Consider the following 22,526-nt stretch of genomic DNA (forward strand, 5'->3'; position numbering starts at 1 on the left):
GTTACAATCACTTTCACTATGTTACAAGTACGTTTCTTTTTCAAAGCATATTTAAAACTCATTGTGCACTATTGTTTCTTTCAGACTTCATTTCCCAGACTTAAGATTTTTGCTCTAATTTCATCCTCATTAGGTAGGAGGTGTTCCTTGAGTAGTTTCCTCAGATTACATGAGTCTTTTTACTTGCTTTTACTGAAAAATATTTCAGTTGAGTTTAGGATTCTTGGATCACATTCCCTTTCCTCAAGTATCTGTAAACATTTTTCCATTGTCTTATATTTCCAATGTTGCAGAAGAACAATCCAGTGCTAATATAGTCCCTTGAACTCGTATGCAAGTTTATATTCTTTACAGTTGAAAAGTTATAAGAGGCTCTCTCTCTCAGTTCAGAAATTTCTATAGGATATGTCCAGATATATGCCTTTTTTTGGACACCCCATAGCATATGGAGTTCCCAGGCCAGGGATCAGATCTGAGATGAGCTGCAAACTAAGCTGCAGCTGTGTCAACACTGGGTCCTTAACCCACTGTGCTGGGCTGGGGATCGAACCCATTTCCCGGTGCTCTCAATTTGCTGCCAATCCCATTGTGCCACAGTTAGGAGTTCCCAGATGTATGCCTTTTTAAAATTAATCTTGCCTGGAATTCAGTGAGCCCTTTCATTATGAAGACCTGCCTCTTTTTCGGCTCAGCTATTTTCTCCATTTTTTCTGAGTGTCCTCCTGTTCTTTCAGGTCCAATTATTTGCGTGTGAGGTCTTCTCACAAGCTCCTCAATGATGCTGATATTGCTGGTGCCAGGATCACACTCAGAAGTTAGCTAGAAGATGCAGGATTTAGCTATGTCTGGGCTGACCTCATGGCTGCAAGTGTTGGTGGACTGACAGGTGGTTAGGACAAATAGGCCCAAGGAGGACATGCTCTGCCCTTCTGGATGGTGGAAAAAGTCCCACAGTTCCTCTGAAATAGCTACAGTGCTGACCTCTGTACACCTCATCATTCTGAGCCTGGGCACTGCTCTTTGGAAAGGGTCCACTCCCTGGGCGACTTGGATGCTTTGCCCAAAACACTTCTGTCTTCCTTTAGACACTTGAGTATGAGCCAAATGACACCAGCCTGCATCTTGGTGGTGGGGGCGGTATGCAGACATTGTCCAGATCCAGATTCTAACCCTCCTACCCCAGAGAGGTGAACCAGGAAACACAGGCCTGTAGCCTCTTTCTTGACCATCAGTCAAGCCATTTATATCCTCTCTAGGATCAGTGTTCTTATCTGAGGTTCCCCTTGTAAGGAGAGAACAGGTCTGATCAGTGTTACTGGTGTGGGAAGATGCGAGTGAAAGTGGAACCAACCAGAGGAGGTCATGCAAGCCAGAACTCACTTATTCATGATGGCCTACTCTGTGCCAGACATTATCCTAAGCGTTGAACAAAAAGGCTGTTGAAAAAATCTTCCTTCTGGAGTTTGTATCGTGGCTCAGTGGTTAACGAACCCGACTAATATCCATGAGGATGAGGGGTTCAATCTCTGGCCTTGCTCAGTGAGTTAGGGATCTGATGTTGCCATGAGCTGTGGCGTAGGTTGCAGATGCAGCTCAGTTCCTGAGTTGCTGTGGCTGTGGCATAGGCCAGCAGCTGTAGCTCTGATTTGACCCCTAGCATGGGAACCTCCATGTACCATGGATATGCCCCTAAAAAGACAAAAACCCAAAACTGTTACTTCTAAGTGAAGTCAGTCAGACGGTGAAAGACAAACATCGCATGTCATCACTTATATGTGAAATCTAAAAAAAAAAAAAAAAAGGATACAAACAAACTTATTTGTAGAACATAAAACAGACATGTATGGTTACACGTTGGCAATGGGGTGGGGGTTGTGGGGTGGATGGACTGGGGGTTTGGGTTTGGCATATGCACACTGAGTTATATGAAATGATAGGCCAATGGGGACCTGCTGTGTAGTACAGCAAACTCTACTCAATATTTTGTGATAATCTATGTGGGAAAAGAATCTAAAAGAGAATGAATGTGTGTACATGTATAACTGAATCACTTTGTTGTACAGTAGAAATTATCACAACATTGTAAATCAACTGTAAAACTTTCAAAAATGAAAGACTGTTCCTCCTTTCAAAACTGTGCCCTCACTTTCACACTCTCATCTGATCCCAGTCACAGTATGAGGCAGTTCTTACTCTTACTGATATTTGACAGATGAGGAAACTGGGTCATGGAGAAGTCAGTGTCTTACCCAATATCTATTGCTTAGGTAACTAAAGGCAAAAACAGGACTTGAGCACAGTTCCACTGGCTAGACACTGCCTGCTATCCTTCACTATCCAGTGAAACCCCAAATCCAGATCCGCCTGTCCTTTTAGTACCCTCCTAGGAGATAGGGTTAGCTTCCTTGGTGCTTTAGACAGGTTTCATGATCTCATTGTAATAGTGTGCCTCCCAGCCTCGCCTGCCCATGCATCTTGCTATGATTGGGTCACAGATGCACCGCTGTGCCAGCACCAGCTCCAGTGCACTGGTTCATTAGAAACTGAGAACACCTTCTTTGTTTTGTGGCCACTGACATCTCTGTCTTGGTCTCCATCTCTGCTTCAAAAGTGCCTCCTTATCTGGATGCAGCAGTCCAACATCTGGGATACCCAGCTGTGGACAAGCCCATGAGGACAGCTCCCCATCACCACTGAGCAGATGATGGATCACATCCACCCAGCTTTACTCCCAGCCCACCTCTCAGAGAACTTGCCTGCCTCAAAGACAGGCCTGAAGCTGAAAGCCCTGTTGCTTATCCAGAGACCAGGAAACAAACTCTAAAATGCTGGCTTTGTTATGAATTTTCCTCATTTGGCAATGTCCCCGGGTGACCCATTAAGAGTTGGATGTTGAAGATTGAAACAGTCTGTTTTGGAGAGGAACATCTGGTTCATTTGCGTTCATGGCAGCAGCAGTGCCAGCCCACTTCATTTCTGCTGCTGTGATGGTAGGGCCAGCTTGTCCTGAGGAGAGGAGGGCCAGGGCGAGGCTGTAACGGCTCAGTCCTCCTGAGCAACCTCACCGTCCAGCCTCCAGACCTCCGCCCATGCCCTCTGGGATGACTTCCCTGCTCCTCGCCGCCTGCTGGAATCCTGCCTCCTCCCTCAAGCCCTCAGCTCCAGGAAGGCTCTTCTTCTCCATCACAACGCTCTGTATCTCCTGTCCCCTTTGGTATTCAGCACCTGCTGCCATTTTGTACACAAGATGTACCGGGGAGTCTGTGTGTGTCTGAAGCTCACAGAGGACTTGCCAAAGTGAGGCAGGAGTTAATAGGAAAGTCCAGATAGAGCTCAAGTTTCCTTTCTTCCTGCCTGTATTTTCCTTGATTAACTCGATCTGGGGTTCGGCTGTCACTGGAGAGGACAGGCCAGTCCCCTCTTTACCAAACCAAGCTGGGATTTTGTTTCGGATAGACTACATTGTGGCCTTGTGGCAGTGGTGTGGCTGTGGTGGTTATCATCTTTTGGTCTGGATTGGGGGCTGGAGTGCTCTCCTGCCCCAGCTCTACTAAGGCATCTGTTCTTGAATCTCTCCTCCAGTTCTGGCAGTGTGGCCAGTGGGTGGAAGTGGTGATCGACGACCGCCTACCTGTCCTGAACAAGGAGTTCCTCTTTGTGCATCCTCGCAACAAACGGGAGTTTTGGCCGTGCCTGCTGGAGAAAGCTTACGCCAAGTAAGGATGTGGTGGCCCCTCTGCCCAGGGCCTGGATGCTGGCCCTGCCTGCCCAGCCACTTGCCCTGACAGATGCTCCCCACCAGCTGGGCCTAGGACTTTTGGCAGCTCTGTTCAATGCAACCGATGCCCCTGGGAGCATCAGAGCCTTTGCCATCTCGCCAGGCATCCTCTATAAACATTCACTGTGTACAAGGCTGTGATGGAGCCATTGGGAGAGAATCAGAGGCAGGTAGCAGGGGTGAGGGGGTGGGCAGGGCTGGAAAGAGATGGGTGCTGACAATGATACTACTGTAAGGGCTGGTGAACAGAGCCAGGTAAAATGTAGTATCATGTTCAAGATCTGCTGCAAGGGCAGAGGAGAGAGATGACAATTATGACTTTCTGCACAGAGGAGCTGGCATTGAGTGAGGCCTTGAAGGATAGGTAAGAGTTCAGCAAAAGGAGAGAAGCTGGGGAGGGGGGGGACATCCCCAGCAATGGGAATGATTTGAGCAGTGACCCAGGGGCAGCATAGTTGGGGAGCTGGTGCAGCTGCTATAACATTGCATTTATGTGGGGGTAGGGTGGGAGCTCCTAATTATTATCTGGTCCAAACACCATGAGTCAGAGGCTACCTTCTGGTGTTAATAAGCTCAAGGACTTATAAACTCCCCAAGCCACATGTTATACTTAGACAATTTGAGTTGCTTTTATTCAACAGATGTTTATGGTACATTTAATCATAGTCCAGGCACAGGGCTGGGTGCTGGAATAGAGACTCCCAGGCTAGCTCAGGTGGGTGTGTACAAGTGTATGTGTAACAGGTCGCTGTCATCAAGACCCACACAGGTGAGGGACATATCAGGGACACAGGTGAGGGAACTCAATGCTAGGAGACAAAAGGACAGAGGACCACATGTTTCAGGAGAAAAGGGATAATGGAGAATGTTCCCAAATCAGGTTCCCCAAAGACGATCCTAACCAACCCTTCATATGACAAATGGGGAAGCCAAGACTCCGAATAGTGATGTGATGGCAGGTGAAAGTGGCTGATCTGAGGCCACCCAGGTCTTTGGTGGTTTAGCTAGGGAACATCATTTGGCAAGACTGAAGCCCCTGTCCCGTCCCCTCCTGGACTCTGAGAAGTAGTAAGGACCCCCATAGACCACCCCAGTCCCTGAGCTTCCAGAGGGCACATCTCAAGGGCTCTTTTTGTGCATTTTTTCTTCTGAGCCAACCTGGGCAAAACTAAAGCTGTTGTTCATTTCCTGTGTCAGGAAGAGCAGGTCGTCAGCATTTGAGAGCGAAGCCCAGATAACAGGCGAGGTGGTTGAAGCAATCCATATGTTTGGGGAGGTTAATTCACTTCTAAGCTACTTATGCAAACGCTGCCATTATCTTTCCAGGGTGGATTCAGAGCTCACCACTCCAGGGCCTCTTTTTTTCCCTTATTGAAAGGGGGAAGGGGGCAAGGCAGTTTGCTTGGAGAATTAGAAAGCTGGCGGATGAAATGATGACTTTGACCCCATTTTGTTAACAGCTGACCTAAAGCAATCATCCAGCTTGAAAAGAAATGGAAAACTGGACCCGGAACCCACATTCCACTGCCTGCAGAAATCTAGTGCAGGAGAAAAAAACTCCAAAGCTATTTAAAAGGGTTTCCTTCCATCCAAAGAAGGAGGATACAGAATGCAGGAGCAAATCAAATAGAATTAGAGCACTCCAGAGCTGGACGGGGCCTCTGTCAGCATCCAACCCCATCTTTTTTGAATGATAAGGAAACTGAGGCTCAGGGGGTGAAATGACTTGCTCACCGTCACCCAGTGTTTGAGGCCAAGCTGGGACTGTTCTGTCCTCCCCAGTCACAGGCTTTTCCATCATCCCTGGATACCGTCAGTCCTATAGGAAGAGGATTTATCTTTCTGCTTCTTTGGAACTCAGTGTCTGGCCCAGTGTCTAGCCCAGGCACGGAGAGCCTGCCTGTCCAGGTGGAGACGGTCCTCTTTCCCTCCCAGGGGGTAGACAGTTCCCGGGGAACTCCAGACTTTCAACCGGGAATCTGGAGATGAATTGATCAAGTGAGCCAGATGTGGGGAGGAAAAAAAAATTTGTTTGCAGGTCTCCCCTCCCCCCAGAAATCATAAAATAGGAGAACAGGGAACAAGATCTGGTAGGCTTGATCCCCCCATCCTCCCTGGGAGCTCTGTGGCTCAGAATCGCAACCTTCCAGCATCCTTTCTGGCTCTAATTTGACATCTGAATTCTTCCCTCTCTCGTATCATTGCCAGGCAGATAGACATTTCCCCAAAAGGAGGCTGATGCCGAGGGATGAGAACATGGCTCTTTCAGAATTGCCAGGTTCAGGTGACAAGATGTTGTGACAGGTGTGGCAAACACAGTGCTGTCTGTCTTTCCCCCTCTTCCTATTTCCTGTCAGCGAAGGGGGCTGAGAAGAGCTGCCATGTCACCAAAGCATCGGCAGGATCCGTGAGCTCATGTTTATAAAGCAGAGGGAGTTCCTTGTCCAAACACCCAGCTGTGGCTGGAACAGGCTTCGTGGCCGTGGTGGAGACACAGCGAGAGAAGGCTGTGGAAGATGCCAGGAGAGGGGCCGTTGGCTAAGGGTCCCTCCCCTTGTGTCGGGTGTCTGTGGTGACCTTGGGGGAGGTGGGTATGGGAGCATGACATCGGATCAGGCCCATAGACTCTGAGGGGGTGGCCCTGAAGTGATGGGACATAACCCGCTGCTTTCTGTCTCTCTGTCATGGCTCCAGTGCAGCCCTATTTGAAGCCAGAAGGGAGTCTGGCAGCGTGGAAGGTCATGCTGGTAGGCTCTGAGATGGGTTCCAGGACCCTAGGCTGGGTGACCTCCCAGCGCCCTCAGTAAAACCCTCTTAATCTAGGACCCAGAGCCAGAAAATATGTGGAAAATCACGCGAATCAGGCCCTGAGACCCACCTGGGCAAGATCATGATCAAAGGGAAGCTTTTCAACTGACTAAACAAACACTGCAGAGATAAGAGTCTCCTATCAGACAATAAACCCTGGCCAGAGAGAGGGAGGGACAGAAAGATAAGATTTAGAACTAGTTTCATAACAAGTAGAGATCCATCTGTGTTTGTAGAAGGGCCCTTGGCTCTGTGCATCCTTAGCTTTTGTTAACACAAGGCTTTCTAAGCCATCCACAGGGTGTGCCTGGGACCAGGTTCTACTGAGATTGGCTGCTTGGTACGAATGTGCTGAAGTGAGTTTACATGCATTCTGGGTGATCCCCAGGAGGAGAGAATGGCAGAGATGGAAGTGTGGTGACTGGGGTGGGAGAGAGGCCCCAGAGCTGATGCAGGTGAGCGCTGAGCCCCAGCAGGGGTCTTGCCTGGACCGTGGGCCCCAGTCAAGGCAGCAGAAAGGAGAGACCCACACCTGACACACACACACATTTTGTGTGACCGCAAAGCCTGCCAGAGCAGAGCTTTCCTGCTGCCACCCACCTGTGAGGCGCTTGACCTCTGCTTGTCTATCAGAGACAGGGAAGCCTAGGTCCCAGGCCAAAAGCCCAAGTGACCAGGCATTGGAGGGGAACACGCCCACTGCACAGCTTTGACACCAGGAAGCAGGGTCTCCAGCCTGGCCTGGCCTCAGCTCCATGTAGTTGTGGGTTTGTCCTGCCTGTATGTTAAGATCCCATGAGAGCCTTTCCAGTAGACTCCATCAACAGGAACTTGGGTTCTGAAAACAAATCTGACCTCTTCTGGCCTTTGCATCAGTGCTTCTCCTTGTGACCCATCAATCCACCCTCTCTCCCAGATCACCAGTCAGCCCATCTCCAGCCCTGCTCAGCCATGCTCTTCCGGCTCCAGGGGCCTCCCTGATTTAATTCTGCCTTGGAATGCTTGTCCTGCTGTCCTTACCTGGATAAAACCCCACTCAGAGTTGTGCCTACGCTCAGAAGCCTTCCCGGGACCCCCAGTCCCTACCTCTCTGTTCCCAGGTAATCCAGGCACTCTCACAGCAAATAAATGCCCACGGAGGGCAAAGCTACCTGTGGTGCGGCTCTAAGGGGAGACCATCCAGGTGGTGAGTGCTATTGTTGGGGGGAACCCAGTTGAGCGGTGGAGGCAGGGAAACACGGACTTGCTGTCTTGATGATGCTCGAAGCAAGTGCACCTCTGTGAGCCAGACACTCCACCTGCTATGCAGGCTTCACCCAGCAGCACTGCCGCAAGAGCCCACTGAGCAGGGTACCACCTCCCACCCATCCATGGCTGAGCAGAGGGGGCCTTGGAAAGCTCAGCCTCCTGCCTGGGATGGAGGGCTTATGACAAGAGGGGCCAGGAGTTGCCCTGGGCAGATTGGCTCTTAAATCTGGAGAGAGGGTATCCTCATTCGTAGGTGACTGCAGCTGCTAGGGTTGGGGGAGAATTGGGCTGAAGGAAAGATAGGGGCAAGATGGCTGGGCATTTCTCAGGGTGTGGGTCCAGAGGGCAGAAACCCCAGGAGAGGGCGGGAAGAGGTGCCTGGGAGAACAAGCCTGAGTTTCAGGTGGTTTGCTTTGGAGATGTATTACATAAGCCTCGTCCTCAGCTGTGTCACCTTCAGTAATGTCACCTCTCTGATGATTCTGGGGTGGGAGGGAGTCGGTTAATTCTTGCAAAGGGAGTGAGAGTACTGGATCAAGCTCCACACAGAGTGAAAACAGAGGCTAACTGTGGCCACAGCGGGCATCTGAGCTATTGACCATGGGCTCTTGGAAGGCAGGATTGGAGTCTCCCCCATCACTGCACACTCAGGCATGTACCCTGCACATAGCCAGTACTTCTCACTGTTGTTAAACTGAACAGGAAACCATGGGTCCTCACCATAATCATGGCCAGTATTGGAATTCCTGTCGTGTTCAGTGGTTAACGAATCCAACTACCATCCATGAGGACGCAGGTTAGATCCCTGTCCTCTCTTAGTGGGTTAAGGATCCGGCGTTGCCATGAGCTGTGGTGTAGGCTCAGATCCCGAGTTGCTGTGGCTCTGGCATAGGCCGACGGCTACAGCTCTGATTTGACCCCTAGCCTGGGAACCTCCCTGTGCTGCAGGTGCAGCCCTAAAAGACAAAAAAAAAAAAAAAGCCAATATTTATTAAAGGCTTCCTATGTGCCAGGCACTATGCTAAGCCCAGCCCTAGGAGGTTAAGTAACTTGTCCAAGGTCAAGCAGCTAAATATCTGGTGAGACTGGGATTCAGCCCCTGGCCTGTGGCTCTGGCACCTGCCTTGCTAACCTCTACACAAGTCTGCCACCTGTAGGGAGATACTAAGGGTGGCACATTGCTAGAACCTTCATCCAGGAGAACACATGGTAGATGGGTTGGGAAGTCCTTCCCATGAGAAATGTTCAGGGGTCCTGTGTGCAACCTCCCTCCCTGGGGGCACCAAAGGCACCCCAGGGGTTGATCTGCCTTTCTCCTTCCCAGGTTTCATGGGTCCTATGCCAACCTGCACTATGGCTACCTCTCTGACGCCCTGATGGACCTCTCGGGAGGGGTGGTCACCAACATCCGCCTGCACTCCTCCTCGTCTGACCTGATGATGATGGTGAAGACAGCGGCCGAGGCAGGCTCTCTCATAACCTGCGGCACCCTGGCCGGGGTGAGTAGACCAGGAATCTCGTTGCATTGTTTCAAGCCTTTCCTCGCCCAGGAGTGTTCAGCCACTGGCCCATTCAGCTCATCCGGGGAATGGCCAGGTTCAGCCATGGAGGGCTGATGCTGTGCTTTACCAGCAGCACCTCACTGAACCCTGCATCTGAAACAGGGGCTGTGGACTTAACTTACAGAACAGGAAATGGGCTCAGAGAGGCTAAGTAAAATGCTCACCACCACACAGCCAGGAAGTGGCGGAGCAAGGGTTCAAGTGCTGTTGTCTGACCCTGAAGCTTTGGCCTCATGCTTCCCCATGACCAGAAGTGGTGGGGTCCAGAGTGAGCAGGGGTCCTTTGATACTCACTGGCTCTAAAGGCAGCATCCCAAGGACAGAGCGCCCCGTGATGAGAAGCTTGGATGACCCTCCAAATTATTCCTCCAGTCTGTTCTGAGACAGCCCACAGCTTTTCTTTTTGGCCACACCTGCAGTGTGCAGACGTTCCCAGGCCAGGGATCAAACCTGTGCCACAGCAGCAACCCAAGCTGCTGCTGTGACAATGCCAGATCCTCAGTCTGCTACCATAGGAGAACTCCAGCCCACACCTGATCCATGAGAACACTTCCTTTGCTCTTGAACCATGTGGGCTTTGAGTGACATGTCCCTAGTCTGAAATGCCACCTGAAACCTCAGATGCACTTTAAACCCCAGTCACTCACAGCCTGGAGGTGGTGGATCTTCCTGACTCCTACACGATGCCCAGCAGGTATGTTTGATGTCATGTCTCGATGATGAACGGTTGGAGGAGCAAGCAGCCTAAGTCCTCAGGCCTTGGTGGGGTTCTGTCCAGCATAAGGTAGTCTCCTGAGGTATGAAATGCTGAGGCATCAACAGCTACCCTACACCCTTCCAGCTCTGCCTCTCTAGGAACGAGCCCCAGGAACATATGCCCTGCCAACGTGAGTCAGTGGGCTGCTTCTCATCTGGCCATGGCTCAGCTGCTGATTGAATTATGCTTTTCAGTTTTGTTTTGTTTTGTTTGAAGAATGTGTGACTCTTTAATGCTTGGTCTACTTTTCTCCTTCAAAGCCGACCAGTGAGTCCACGATGATGGTGAATGGGCTGGTGAGTCGGCATGCCTACACGGTGACTGGCGCCGAGAAGGTAAGACTCCCCGTGAACACTGTACCCCCATGTCCTTGCTCCACTAAACCACTAGAATCACAGGCCTCAGCGAGCCCAATGAAGCTGAAATGAGTATCGGTATCAATCATCCTTGCCTCCCCCATGTCCAGGCCCACCATGGACAGCCTCCTTCCCTCTTGTCATCCAGAGGTCCTGGTGCCAGAACTCTCATCCCTCAGGGACCCACCAGGTTTTGCTCTCCTTGTGCCACCCCAGACAGCCTGGGTGTCTCACTAGACTGGGGGATCAGCCCAGAAAAAAGCACAATTGAGAATTCCCGTTGTGGCGCAACAGGTTACAAACCAGACTGATATTCATGAGGATGCTGGTTCAATCCCTGGCCTCACTCAGAGGGTTAAGGATCCCGTATTGCTCCAAACTGTGGCATAGAAGATAGATGTGGGTCAGATTCTGAGTGGCTGTGGCTGTGGCGGGCAGCTGTAGCTTTGATTCAGTCCCTAGCCCAGGAACTTCCATATGCTGCACATGTGCCCTGAAAAGCAAAGAAAGAGAGAGAGAGAGAGAGAGAGAAAGGAAGGAAGGAAGGAAGGAAGGAAAGAAGGAAGGAAGGGTGGGTGGGAGGGGGAATAATTAACAACCCAGTTGACTTTAGAGGAAGTTTTGCCCTGAAAGAGTTTTATTTGTTACATACCAACTAGCTTTCTCTGACAGAGACACCCTGAAATTCAAGTCTCAAACAAGATAAAGTTCACTTCTCTCTCAGGGAAGCAGTGTTTCCAGAGCTGGTAGGCAGCAGTGGCATCTGCAATGTGGGGCTTCTACCTGTGAGCTCAGGGCCACTGCTCCAGGTCCCCTCACCTCCCATCTGGAGGAGAAGAAAGAGGCTGGGGACATTCACACAAGGAAGGCACATATCAGCAAAGGCACACACCATTTCCCCCTCGGGTCCTAGCAGTCTGGATCTACTCAAGTGCCACACCGAGGCCCAAAGGCATCTGGGAAACACACTGTCTAGTTGTGCCACCGTCTGCCCAGCTGAAACTATATTCCCACCAAAGAAAGGAGGTGGCTACTGGGGGACATTCCTTCCCTTTGATGCAACTGCCAATGTTGGGTGAACAAAAGTGCATATAATCCCCATGTCTGGAAAACTGCCAGATTCCAGCCTCCTCCATTTGTAGATGAGAAGCTGAGGCCGGAGACGAGAAGGTCAGGGTTACAGAGCTGCTCAGAATAGCTGGACCCGGACACCAAGTCTTCTCACTTCTCTCTATGTTTATCATGCCGCTGTGCCATGTGAGGACTTCCTGAAAATATTCTCCATCTCTGTGTTTCTCAGAACTCCTGAGATCTAATCATGTCTCCTCGGCCCCAAGAGACCGCGATGCAAACCCCAGGGTCCATTTTTCGCAGGTATTTATGGGCCAAGGAATGCAGAGTATCAGCTTCTCTTTCTGGCCTGATTCTCATCTTTGCCTTCCCCTCTCTGGTGTCGATCTGTGTCTTCCATTCACTGACTTAGACCAGCTTCTCCATTGTTTTGTGTCTGGGTGAATGTTCCCATCTGCAAAACAGAAGCCGTATCTTCCATGACCGGTCTCCCTAAGAAAATCAGTACCAAAACGCTTCCTCTGCACAGCACCTGGAGAGAACAGACATCTAATTGGTGCTTACTGGATCAGTGCGTGAATGCGCTTGCATGAGCGAATGGATGCATTTGTCCTTGGCCCGTGAAGATGGCATCACTGATCCTCCATGAAGGAACATATGCCAGGAGCTTGAAAGACATTGCCCACAATCAAGGAAGAGGCCCTGATAACCCGGGCCAGAAGAGGTCCCAGGCCAACAGGCTCTGGACGCTCTTCCTCTGGAATCTCCCCCGCCCTTTTCTGACTTCTCCATGGAGACAGACTATGCCATCATCACATCTGGCCACAGATGGACATTCTGCTCCATGTAGCTCCCCATCCCAGAGATGGGCAAGTCTAGGCTAAGGATAGCAAATCAGTTTCCTTGTTGCCAGCCCTGATCCAGGCAATGCTTCCTGGATTACTATGTTGACAAGATTTTGACTCTGCTTTCAGATTTGGATCAATGAACGATGCCTGGATGTGCTGGACATAAAAGGAGGGAGCCGTGGAACCTGCATGAAGCGCCTGCCGTTCCTGGGCAAGGGCCTGTTATATACTGAGATTGCCTTTGTTTCTCCTCTGAACACAGGAGAGAAGGGACCTGTGTATCCAGAGGGCCAGATAGCCGTGGAAAATGAATCCAGGAGACTGAGCATGGGGATGGCAGTGATTGGCAGGTTACAGAGCCACCAAGTAAACACCGAGAGCCAAGGTCATAGAGATGAGCTCAGGAGTCCAACTGTGGGCTCAGCTGGAGTTTGAGCTCCCAATGATTCTGCCCGCAGCCCAGATGTTTGCTCCCCCACAGCACACACTTTGAGTTGTTCTTGTAATACACTGAATGGTCTGAATAGGACACCTCTTCTGGGACGGTGGGTGATGAAGTCTGTCCTGTCTGGTCCATCCCCACCATTCCTGCCATTCTGTGATGCTGAGACTTTCCAGCGTGTGCTCTAAGTAGCACAAGCCGGGTGAGACATTCTGTGAAAGCACTTTTCCAAATACTACTCACTGGTTCCCTTACTTGGAGATTCATGATCGATACTAGCATTTTAAAGGCTCTGATAAGGCCTGTATTAACAGTAAAAGTTTGGACTTTATCTACCATTAGCCATGAACCATTCTATCTAGATTTCCTGCCTATGGAACTAGCATTCAAGAGAATATTTTTAAGGAAGTATTATCTTAGGAGCGATAACCTCGATCACATCTTGCTCAGTGATACCCCCCCCCCTTTTTTTTTGTCTTTCTGTCTTTTTAGGGCCGCATACAGAGGTTCCCAGACTAAGGATCCAATTGGAGCTACAGTCACCAGCCTACACCAGGGCCACAGCAATGCAGGATCTGAGCCACTTCTGTGACCTACACCACAGCTCACGGCAATGCCAGATCCTTAACCCACTGAGAGAGGCCAGGGATCAAACCTGCGTCCTCATGAATGCTAGTCAGATTCATTAACTGCTGAGCCACGAAGGGAACTCCTCAGTGGCACCCTTTCTAAGAGATCTGACCAGGGTCAGGGTACAGTCAGTCGCCAGGAGAGTAAAGCACGTGAGCCCACCCATTCTCAGACACAGCCGTGACCTTGGCCTTGAATATGATCCCTGAGGCCCATGTGATCACCAACACAGCACTGTCACAAAGAAGTGACACAGTCAGATGGCCCAAGGACTTGATTAAAGGTTTTCCTCTAAAAAGAGGAGGTTATAACTCTGACCACAACTGCTAAGATTAAACCAGCCCATAAATGCAGTGTGCTTTTTAATCTGCTCATCCTCCCTCTGGGCGGGATGCAGACAGGAAGATAAATGAAATTGGCATTTTTTATTAGTCACCTAGCTGGGTTGGTGACTCCCCTGGGGAAGGGGGTACGTGTTTCTCTGCATGCCTCATTTAGCCCTGCTCTCAGCCCCTTCTGGTCGCTGGCCGCCCTTGTCCCCTGTGCCTACCTGAGCCCCTGACTGTCCCTGAGGCACTGGGGGTGGCTCATTAAGCTCTTTGGGCCACGATCATTCCTCAGGTCCCTATTCCATGGACTGCATCACATACTGACAGTTAACAATGCAGCATGTGCAAAGCCTGGAGTGCCTGGGGTCAGGGGGTGGAGAGGGGCACCCCCATCCCACGTGGCATTTAAAGTCAGAGCACCTTCCACAGTGGGGTCAGCCAGAGAGAAGCAGACAGAAAACCTTACCCAAAACAGGTTCTTGGGCCCTCGTCTGACCACAGGCTCCGTCATGGCACTGCCCTACCAGTGATCATGTGCCATCCCTGAGTCTACACGCAAGGTCAGGGATTTGACCACATCTGAGAATGGGCTGGGCCCTGAAGCAGCTGCATCCTTTATCCACTCCCAGTTCTAAAATTAAGAGCCTGGGCTTTGGAGGCCGACAGCGGCTGGGGTCAGTATTCCTCCTCTGCCCCTTACTCTGTGGCCTTGGGAAGTTGGTTAACCTCTCAGATGCTCAGCTGCATCCTCTGCAAAATGGGGATTATATGAACACCCATGTCGGAGCATTAAAGGCTGCAGCGCCCACCACACACTCAGCCAGGCCTAGTGGCGAGCCCTCACCCCACACATGGCTCTCTTTTCTACGCTTTTGGTGGACTGGTGGGGTGGGTGCAGCCCCGGGGTGGCAGACGGAGGAGGGCTCATATCCCAGGCCATCTGGTCTTGCTCAGATCAGCCGCCTCCTGGCCTCACTCAGGACCGCGCAGTGGAGACCCTAGCTCGGCTCCCAGGAGGCCGCCAGCAAGGAAGCAGCTATTTCTGTAGAATAGAGGTGCCAGCTGTGACAGCGCGTGGAGGAAGCTGGGAACCAAAAGACCTCCCTTCTGCAGCCCGAGGCACCATCACCAGATATTTATCTGCTATTAAATCTTAGCTCGCACAAGTCTTAGGATGCAGCCACGCAGAAGGAAGAAGTTGCACCTGCCCTTCAAGGTGCTGAGTGGAAAGAGGGGCCATTTCCTCCACCATCTCATTCCAACTCCACACAGGCAGAGATATTGATTTTTTTTTTTTTCCTTTCAACTTTCTTTTCTGGCTGCAGACAAATGAGGTCAAAAGTTAAATTAGTCCTTGGAGGTGAAAAGCAGCTGCATCCGTGTCCCCTCTTTCTGCTGACTTTTGCTGGAGAACACTGACAGTTTTCCTTTTCTGTTCTTCTTTGCAGATTCAGTACAGGAAGAGCTGGGAATATCTTATCCGCCTGTGGAACCCCTGGGGCAGGATGGAATGGAGAGGACCCTGGAGTGATGGGTATGGCTTCTGGAAACCTCTCTCTCCTTCTTGGAGACGGGGGGTGACAGAGACCCTGTTCCGTGAGGGCAGCATCTGTCATGCCTGGTGTGGGTCTCACTGCAGGTCTGTCCAGCCCACACCTTTGTGTGACTGTCAGTCCATCTCACACTCCCGTGATGCCTTTCTCCAAGCATCTATTAGACACCTACTGTGTGCTCTGTACACTGTGCTGGGCGGGTGCTGCAGGCTACATACAGTTGACGAGAGACGGTGTCTGTCCTCTAGGTTACAGTCTAGAGCCAGGAGCCCATATACCCCGAATAACTTAAAAAATAAAAAGGTGTGGGGGTCTGAGCAGGAGCCAGATTCTACCTGGCAGGTGGAGATGGAGAGGAGGGGACTCATTCCATGAAAGGATGCCATGGCATGCTGATCCTGTCATGTTATCAGGATGGAAAGACTTCATTCTTGGGGGAATTCAGGGACTGAGGCAAAGATCTGGCTGGTTTTTTGACTCAGTCCCCCTGGGTTGTCTGGTCCGGATTCACACATGTACTGGAGTGAACGGAGCTGAGTCTTGGATGCCTCTGCTGGCTGTGTCTTAGGCAGCTGCTTGCTGATCCACGGAGACCCCGCTGTGTGGTCCTTCATGCCTGGAGGGCTGGGCTGGCATTTCTCAGCTGCCAGGTGGACTCAGCTCTGGTCCCCACTCTTTTGCTGAAGAAGAATGAGATGAGAGTCCTGGGAGGAGTGGAGGGCCAGGCACAGGGGACCGACTTCTCTGGCAGCCGGAAGCCCACCCCTGCACATCTCCGAGGGCCTGTGTGGATCCCCAGAAAGTGTTGAAACACATCGGCTGCAGCAGCCTAGTGCGAGAGAGAACGTGCTCTGCAAGGAAAAATGCGGTGCGTTCAGACCACCGAGAGAACAGGCCCCAGCAGGCAGTGAAAATCAATGCAGTGAGAAGTGTGTTCTGGAGGCAAAAGCAGAGTGTCCCCACCCTGAGCTTGGTGCCCCAGACTGGGTGGTGACAGGGGCTGCCCGATCCTCTGTGAGCCCTAAGATGAACAATGATGGAGGTGAAGGAGAGGAATGCGTGTGTTGGGGGGCGGGGAGGGGGAGGAAGGAAGCAAGCAACGTGGATTCATAGAATAAACCTGGCTGTGATCCCAGATGCCCCCTGGAGAACAGGGCAGCTGAATTCTTACCCACCGCCCCCAACCTTCCCCGTCTCCACCAGAAGGGGAATGAACTTGCAAAACCATGAACCCCTGGACCATATTTTCACTCCCTGCCTCCCTCTCTCCTTTAATCTTGCCTCTATTCTTTCTTCCTCCTCAGGGGGTATCCTTGGCCCTTTCCAGTCTTCCCTCCCAATCGGCACCCCGAGCTGCCCAATGCGGATTCCCGGGGGGGTGATCCACTTGGCCAGAACCCCCAGTTCGGGGCTGGCTGTTGCACTAGGCGTGAGGGAAGGGCAAATGTCAGTGATGCATTCCCCATGAGTAGAAAAGGCAAGAACATCAGGTGAGTTGATGCTCTGCCCATGTCCCCCAGGCTGAAGGTCAAATGGCCAGAGAAGGCAGCCAGGGACCCAGAGATCAGGGAAGAGAAGCGTCCTGTGGGTGGGCTTCCTCAGGGAAAGCCTCATAGGTGGGGTTGAACTGCCAAAGGAAAAAAAAAAAAGGATGACTCTCTTTGGAAGTGATCCCTAGGCAGGCAGGAGGTGTCGGCCACTGCACTGAGCCAGGAACATTTGTAATGTGTTCAGGGCCAACATGCTGGCCTGAGGCAGAGGAACCTGGCAGAGAAGTGTTGGGAGGCAGAGCCAGACAGCCCGATCCGGCTGAGAAGTTTGGATGTATCCGCTATAGGCAGGGGTCTCAGGAAGGTCTTTGAACAGGGAGATGTGTGCAGAGCAGGGATGGGGGCAGACCTGCAGCCCCTACCCTGAGGGTCATGTACCCTGGCTGAATGCCAAGGTTCCCCATCCCCCACCAGAACGAGGCTGGAAGGAAGCGTCAGGGCTGCACCATCGCCGTCTCCGTGTGCTGGTCGATTTCCTCCCTACTTTTTAAGGAGTGGAGACGGATGGAGAGAGCGGATGGTCTGATCTCAACCATAATGGAAATTTCAGTCACACACACTTAAAGGCAAACTTGCATGAATCAATAACATATTGATTTACACTACATTTATTTTCCCTTACACACTGCAGAAAATGTAATTATCACTTAATTATAAAATTGCCATTTTACAGTAACACATCTGACTGGCTCAGCCTGCAGCCAGAAGCCTGAGTGGTCCCTGCCTTGCTCTCTTAGCACAGAGGTGACCCAGGCCCTCCACGCAAGTCACTCCCAGAGAAAGATCTCATTACCCTCCAGGGGCCCATCATCTGTGAGCTCGCCTCCACTTTGAGAGGCAGGCTGGGAAGGAACAGCTGCTCCCTGCGAGGGTCTCCTCCTTCACTGCAGACCCTAGGAACTAGCTCTGGAACACATTAGCCCGGTGAAGTTGACAGCTTTAATTATTACTTAAGCAAGCAAAAAAGTCATGGCATCCTACTATGTGCCAAGGCACATGTGAAAGCCTTATGACAGGAGTTCCTGCTGTGGTACAATGGGTTAAGAATCAGACTTCACCCTGAGAGTAAAAGGGAAGCACTGCTGTGTTTGAAGCAGGGACATATTCTAATCAGATTTCTGTTTTAGGATCGTTTTGACTGGAGGTGTGGAAAGTGAATAGGAAAGTGGGCAGGACTGAGTTGGGGGACAGTGAGAAGTCCAAGTGGGAGATGAGGGTTCTTGAACTTGAAAACAGCAGTCAGGGTATAAGTAATTAGCTGGCTTTGAGAGGGGTTTAGGAGGTAGAATCAATAAATCATTAATATGCGATTGGTGATGGCCTGGATATGGGGATGCGTAAGAGAATAATCCACTGTGCTCTTACTCAGGCAGTAGGAGGAGGCAGAGGATGAGTACAGGGTGAGATAGACAGGTTGATTTCAAGGTCGCAGTGGGTCTCTGGTGAAGATAAGAGGTGGACCTTCGGGTGTATCCATCTAAAGCTCAGCAAAGAGGATCAGGCTGGGGGCAGCTTGGAAGCCATCGCACCCAGGAACCACTGGAGACCTGTTGGGCCACGTATGGGTGAAATGAAACATCCCAGGAGGTCTCATCTTATGGTCTGTCTCTCCATGCCCAGGTCTCCAGAGTGGCAGGAAACCCACGACCCACGGAAAAGCCAACTGTATGAGAATAAGGACAATGGCGAGTTTTGGTACTGACTCTTTTTAAAATTATATATGTGTATCTTTAACTATTGCCCAAACCCTCAATCCTCACCCTCTTCCCCAAACTTTTATGAGCATCAAGATTCACTTTGCAGAGACCTAAGCGGAGGCGCCTGTTTTCTCCAAAGCTTTGAAAAGGAAATTGTGTGGTCTCTCTTTGCATGAAAGGCCATTCAGCTCTGAGATATTAGATCTTGCAGGAAATGTTAGTAGTGAAAGGGAATATTGGCATTAAAGCTTTGAAACCAACAGTTTCCTGGAAACCAGGATGCCATGCCATCACTTCTATGCCACCCTGTTGGGACCCTGGAGCACCGCAATCTTTCCTGGCATGAACTGTAAAAGAGCAGCGGGGTGTTAACCACCCAGCCACAACTCTATAGTTCTGGGTGAGACACTGGTGTTATCACACAGCAGCTATGTAAGTAGAATGTCTTAAAACACATTCTCAGACCTATGATCACGTCTTAAAGGCTGAGATGGACAACTCCTTGATGGGTTGTCTGTTTTATACAGTGATATATTTAAATAAAATTTAGCATGGCTGAAAATGAGGCCAGGTCTAAGTAATTAAGAATCAGAGGGACAAATATAAATTAGAAGGAAAAATGTTTCCAGTATCTCAACTTTAATCACAGAACCCAGTGAGATTTTAGGTGTTGAATCCACTGTGTTTTGATAAGACCTCAACAATGCATTTGACAAAGGGCCTGAGGGAAAGGTGATTTTCTCAGCAGCAGGTAGGGCCCATAACAGAAACAGATGGGCAGTTATCTTGCTGGCCAGGGGAGGGACTTGCAGAACTCAAACTTTGACTCCGTCCTTGTCCTCCCAAACCCTGGAGAAAGCAGAAGTGTACCTGAGTGCAAATGAACCAGAATAGGCTCTGGTCTTTGGGTAACACAGTGGTAAGTCAATGGATACTGTAGTTGGCAGGCAAAGGTACAGTGAAATGATGGGAACCTCCCCTAGTGGTCATTAATGATGTGCCTCTTTATAACAGGATGTCATGTCGAGATTTCCAAGAGAACTTCTCCTGCCTATTTGTATGTAACCAAGTTCCAATCAGCCTGGACCATGGAAACACGCCCCATGAAAAATGGTCCCAAGTGACGCTTAAGAACCACATAATCCCAGGAAATACTGCAGGTAGTTGTGATATTTGTAATGACTCTGCCAGACAGGAAGCTGGCAGCCTTTGCCCTATCCTGGCTTCATCTCTCAATGATTCTTGGTTCTAGACCACCGGCCTGAAGAAAGAAGAGGGAGTTGTCAGCCCAAGGGGACAGCTACACTTCTCCAGGGAAAATACCTGCTGGTGGGGGTGGGCAGGACACTCTCCAGTGTGCCCACCTTGCCTTTCATGCTTTCCCATTGTCCTTCTGCTGACTTCCACCCTCTCCCAGGAGCAGAACAGGCCCACTGCCCTTCAGGACATTGCGGGAGCTGTGGAAAGAACACTGGACCAAAGTCAGACTGGGTTAAATCATTGTCTTTGACACATTTGGGCTGTGTGACTCTGGGAATAAAGCTGGTGTCTCCGTCCTCAGCACCCCCACTTGCACACAGTGGAAAGTCATCTCTACCTGCCCCTTGAAACCACCAAGCACCATGCAGACAGAAGGGAGTATATTCCTGCCCCGTGGTGGTTAGTGTAGCCTGCAGCACCACCCTGAAGTCCCAGAGGTGGGCACCTCAGAACCTGTCCAAGAGAGGAATCTTAATGATGTGACTTTAAGAGAGTGACATATCCTCAAGGCACCTCCTACTCCCCGTTAGTGACTTGGATGGGTGAAATAGCGCCCTCTGGAAATGAACCTGAGTGTGCTTACACATCCTTGTTAGGAAAGGCTATGCAAACAACATATTGATATGTGTGCTCCTGCACGTGTGTGTGTTTGCACCACAACATGTTCGTTCCCTCTCCCTGTCACCTGCCTATCAAGAATAGTCTGATTGAATGACCCCACACCTGCAGGCTCTTCACTCTGCTGGTCAGAGAACTTAGTCATCAGGAGATCATGGGCAGACTCAGAAACCAAGTCACTCTTGGACAGCCAATGTGTGGATTCACCTTCCTGAGCTGTACCTGTGGGGCCAAAGCCCTCTTCCCTAGAGGGAGTGCATGTCAATCAATTAACCAAAATTATACATTGGCATCCCCTTTAGTACTTCCTTACAAAGGAGAGAGGGAAGAGAGGCAGCTGCAGGCACCTGCCGCGTGCTCGCTGCCCTTGAGCGTTATCATGTTGTTCAATCCTTACAAAAAGCCAATATCCATGAAGGTCGTCTGCATTTCCACATTCCCCTTTCAGAGCTTCCCATTTGTGACCCAAACCTTCTGATGTCTACTAATTCATTTCCATGTGGGCTTATCTTCATTTATTTTTCATATGTTATCACTCATGCATTTGAATATAATGGCTTTCACATTTGTTGTCTCACTCTGGCTTTGGTGAGGACTCATTGGTAGCAGGATTCTATGAATGGCCATTTCTCTGACTCTCTTCTGTCCCCATTGGTGCCTGGGGGGTTGACATCTTTTCGTAGCTCCACGGTTGTCACCAGTGTATGAGCTCACGCGTACGTGAGGCCTCTGGAATTCCATTTATTATTATAAAAATAGCCCTCAGCTTTACAGGGTAAGAAATATTTTCACCAAGTAAGGACTATACTTCCCCTTCTTTTTTTTCTTCTTATCCTTTTAGGACTGCACCTGCAGCATATGGAAGTTCCCAGGCTAGGGGTCAAATAGAAGCTGCAGCTACTGGCCTAGGCCACAACCACAGCAACATGGGATTTGAGCTTCATCGCTATAGCTCATGGCAACGCAGGATCCTTAACCCACTGAGGGAGGCCAGGGATCAAACTCACATCCTCATGGACGCTATGTTGGGTTCTTAACCCACTGAGCCCCAGTGGGAACTCCCCCTCCTTGTTTTTAAGAGGGAGAGACTGAAACTCCCAAAATAAAGCAGTGTGTGCCCCAGCTAGTAACTGCGGAGACTGGGACCCAGGCCTTTGGTGTCCAAATCCAGAGTTTCCACCACAGCCCTCTGAACTGGGATTGGCTCTGTGCAGTGGTCCTGATCCCATTCCAGAATCTTGAGAGCCGAGCTGAGGTCCAGTTATTGCTCTTTTTCATGCAGAACCCCAGAGGCAGCACGTCTTCTCTGTGCCAGACAGCATGGAAACCAACAATGTCATCGTGTCCTTCAACATCAAGCCACAAAATGTAAAGGCCAAAGGCAGGACCTTTCCACTAAAGTTCGAAGTGTTCAAGGTGAGACCGCCTGCTTTGGGGCTTGCCCTCTGGGGATGTTTCTGTACACCTTGGGCAGGGAGAGCCGGCTCAGCTGGGTGATTTCACTCAGCCAGAGACTCAAAGATAAAACCCCAAGGGCCATAGCATTCGTCTGGTCCAGCTCTGTGAATCTGCAGGAAGACCTGAGACAAAGAGGAGATTAGACTTGATGGACTTTACAAGGGGCTTCCTTATGCACATGAATGTATGAGAATCATTGGCTTAAACTCTGGGAGGAGTTTAAAGGAAAAAAAAATCAATCCTGAGTATATAGCCTGGAGGTACCTTTTTCTCTTATGCTTAGACTACTAGTCTAGTCAAAATTCCATGGTTGGCTTCCGAGCACCTGCTTGGCCACTCATCCAAGGCCAGGTTTTCTTCCTCCCAGCCTCCCCTCCCCTCTCATGGTGCTTCCAGCCAGCCCTTCAGCTCCTAAGGGGCCATCCCCCCACCCCCACCCCCACCGCCACACACACTCACACTCCTTTTGTCATCGAAGCAACACAGCTTGCTCTATTCTCTCCTCTGCTGCTTAGACTTCTGAGCCTCGGTTTCTATGTCCATAAACTAAGGAGCCTAGCA

General features: G+C 50.5%; 1 protein-coding gene across 2 annotated transcripts in view; it reads left to right on the forward strand.

Annotated features, from left to right (window-relative positions):
- Positions 1–22,526, forward strand: part of CAPN13 (calpain 13) — a 179,741-nt gene that overhangs the window by 129,030 nt on the left and 28,185 nt on the right. Inside the window, exons 6-12 of one of the 2 annotated variants that reach the window (XM_085019693.1) lie at positions 3,583–3,716; positions 9,159–9,333; positions 10,414–10,488; positions 15,278–15,363; positions 18,553–18,627; positions 19,644–19,789; positions 21,790–21,935. In XM_085019693.1, coding sequence (XP_084875819.1) covers positions 3,583–3,716; positions 9,159–9,333; positions 10,414–10,488; positions 15,278–15,363; positions 18,553–18,627; positions 19,644–19,789; positions 21,790–21,935 — 837 coding nt within the window. The remainder of the gene's footprint in view (positions 1–3,582; positions 3,717–9,158; positions 9,334–10,413; positions 10,489–15,277; positions 15,364–18,552; positions 18,628–19,643; positions 19,790–21,789; positions 21,936–22,526) is intronic. The other variant, XM_021087661.2, reaches the window with a different exon arrangement.

This window comes from Sus scrofa, chromosome 3 (genome assembly GCF_054392235.1).
Source record: "Sus scrofa isolate SSC_HxYL_T2T_F1_AM1 chromosome 3, Sscrofa_HxYL_maternal_Yorkshire_Landrace_v2.0, whole genome shotgun sequence".
In the NCBI taxonomy this organism is placed as follows: domain Eukaryota; kingdom Metazoa; phylum Chordata; class Mammalia; order Artiodactyla; family Suidae; genus Sus; species Sus scrofa.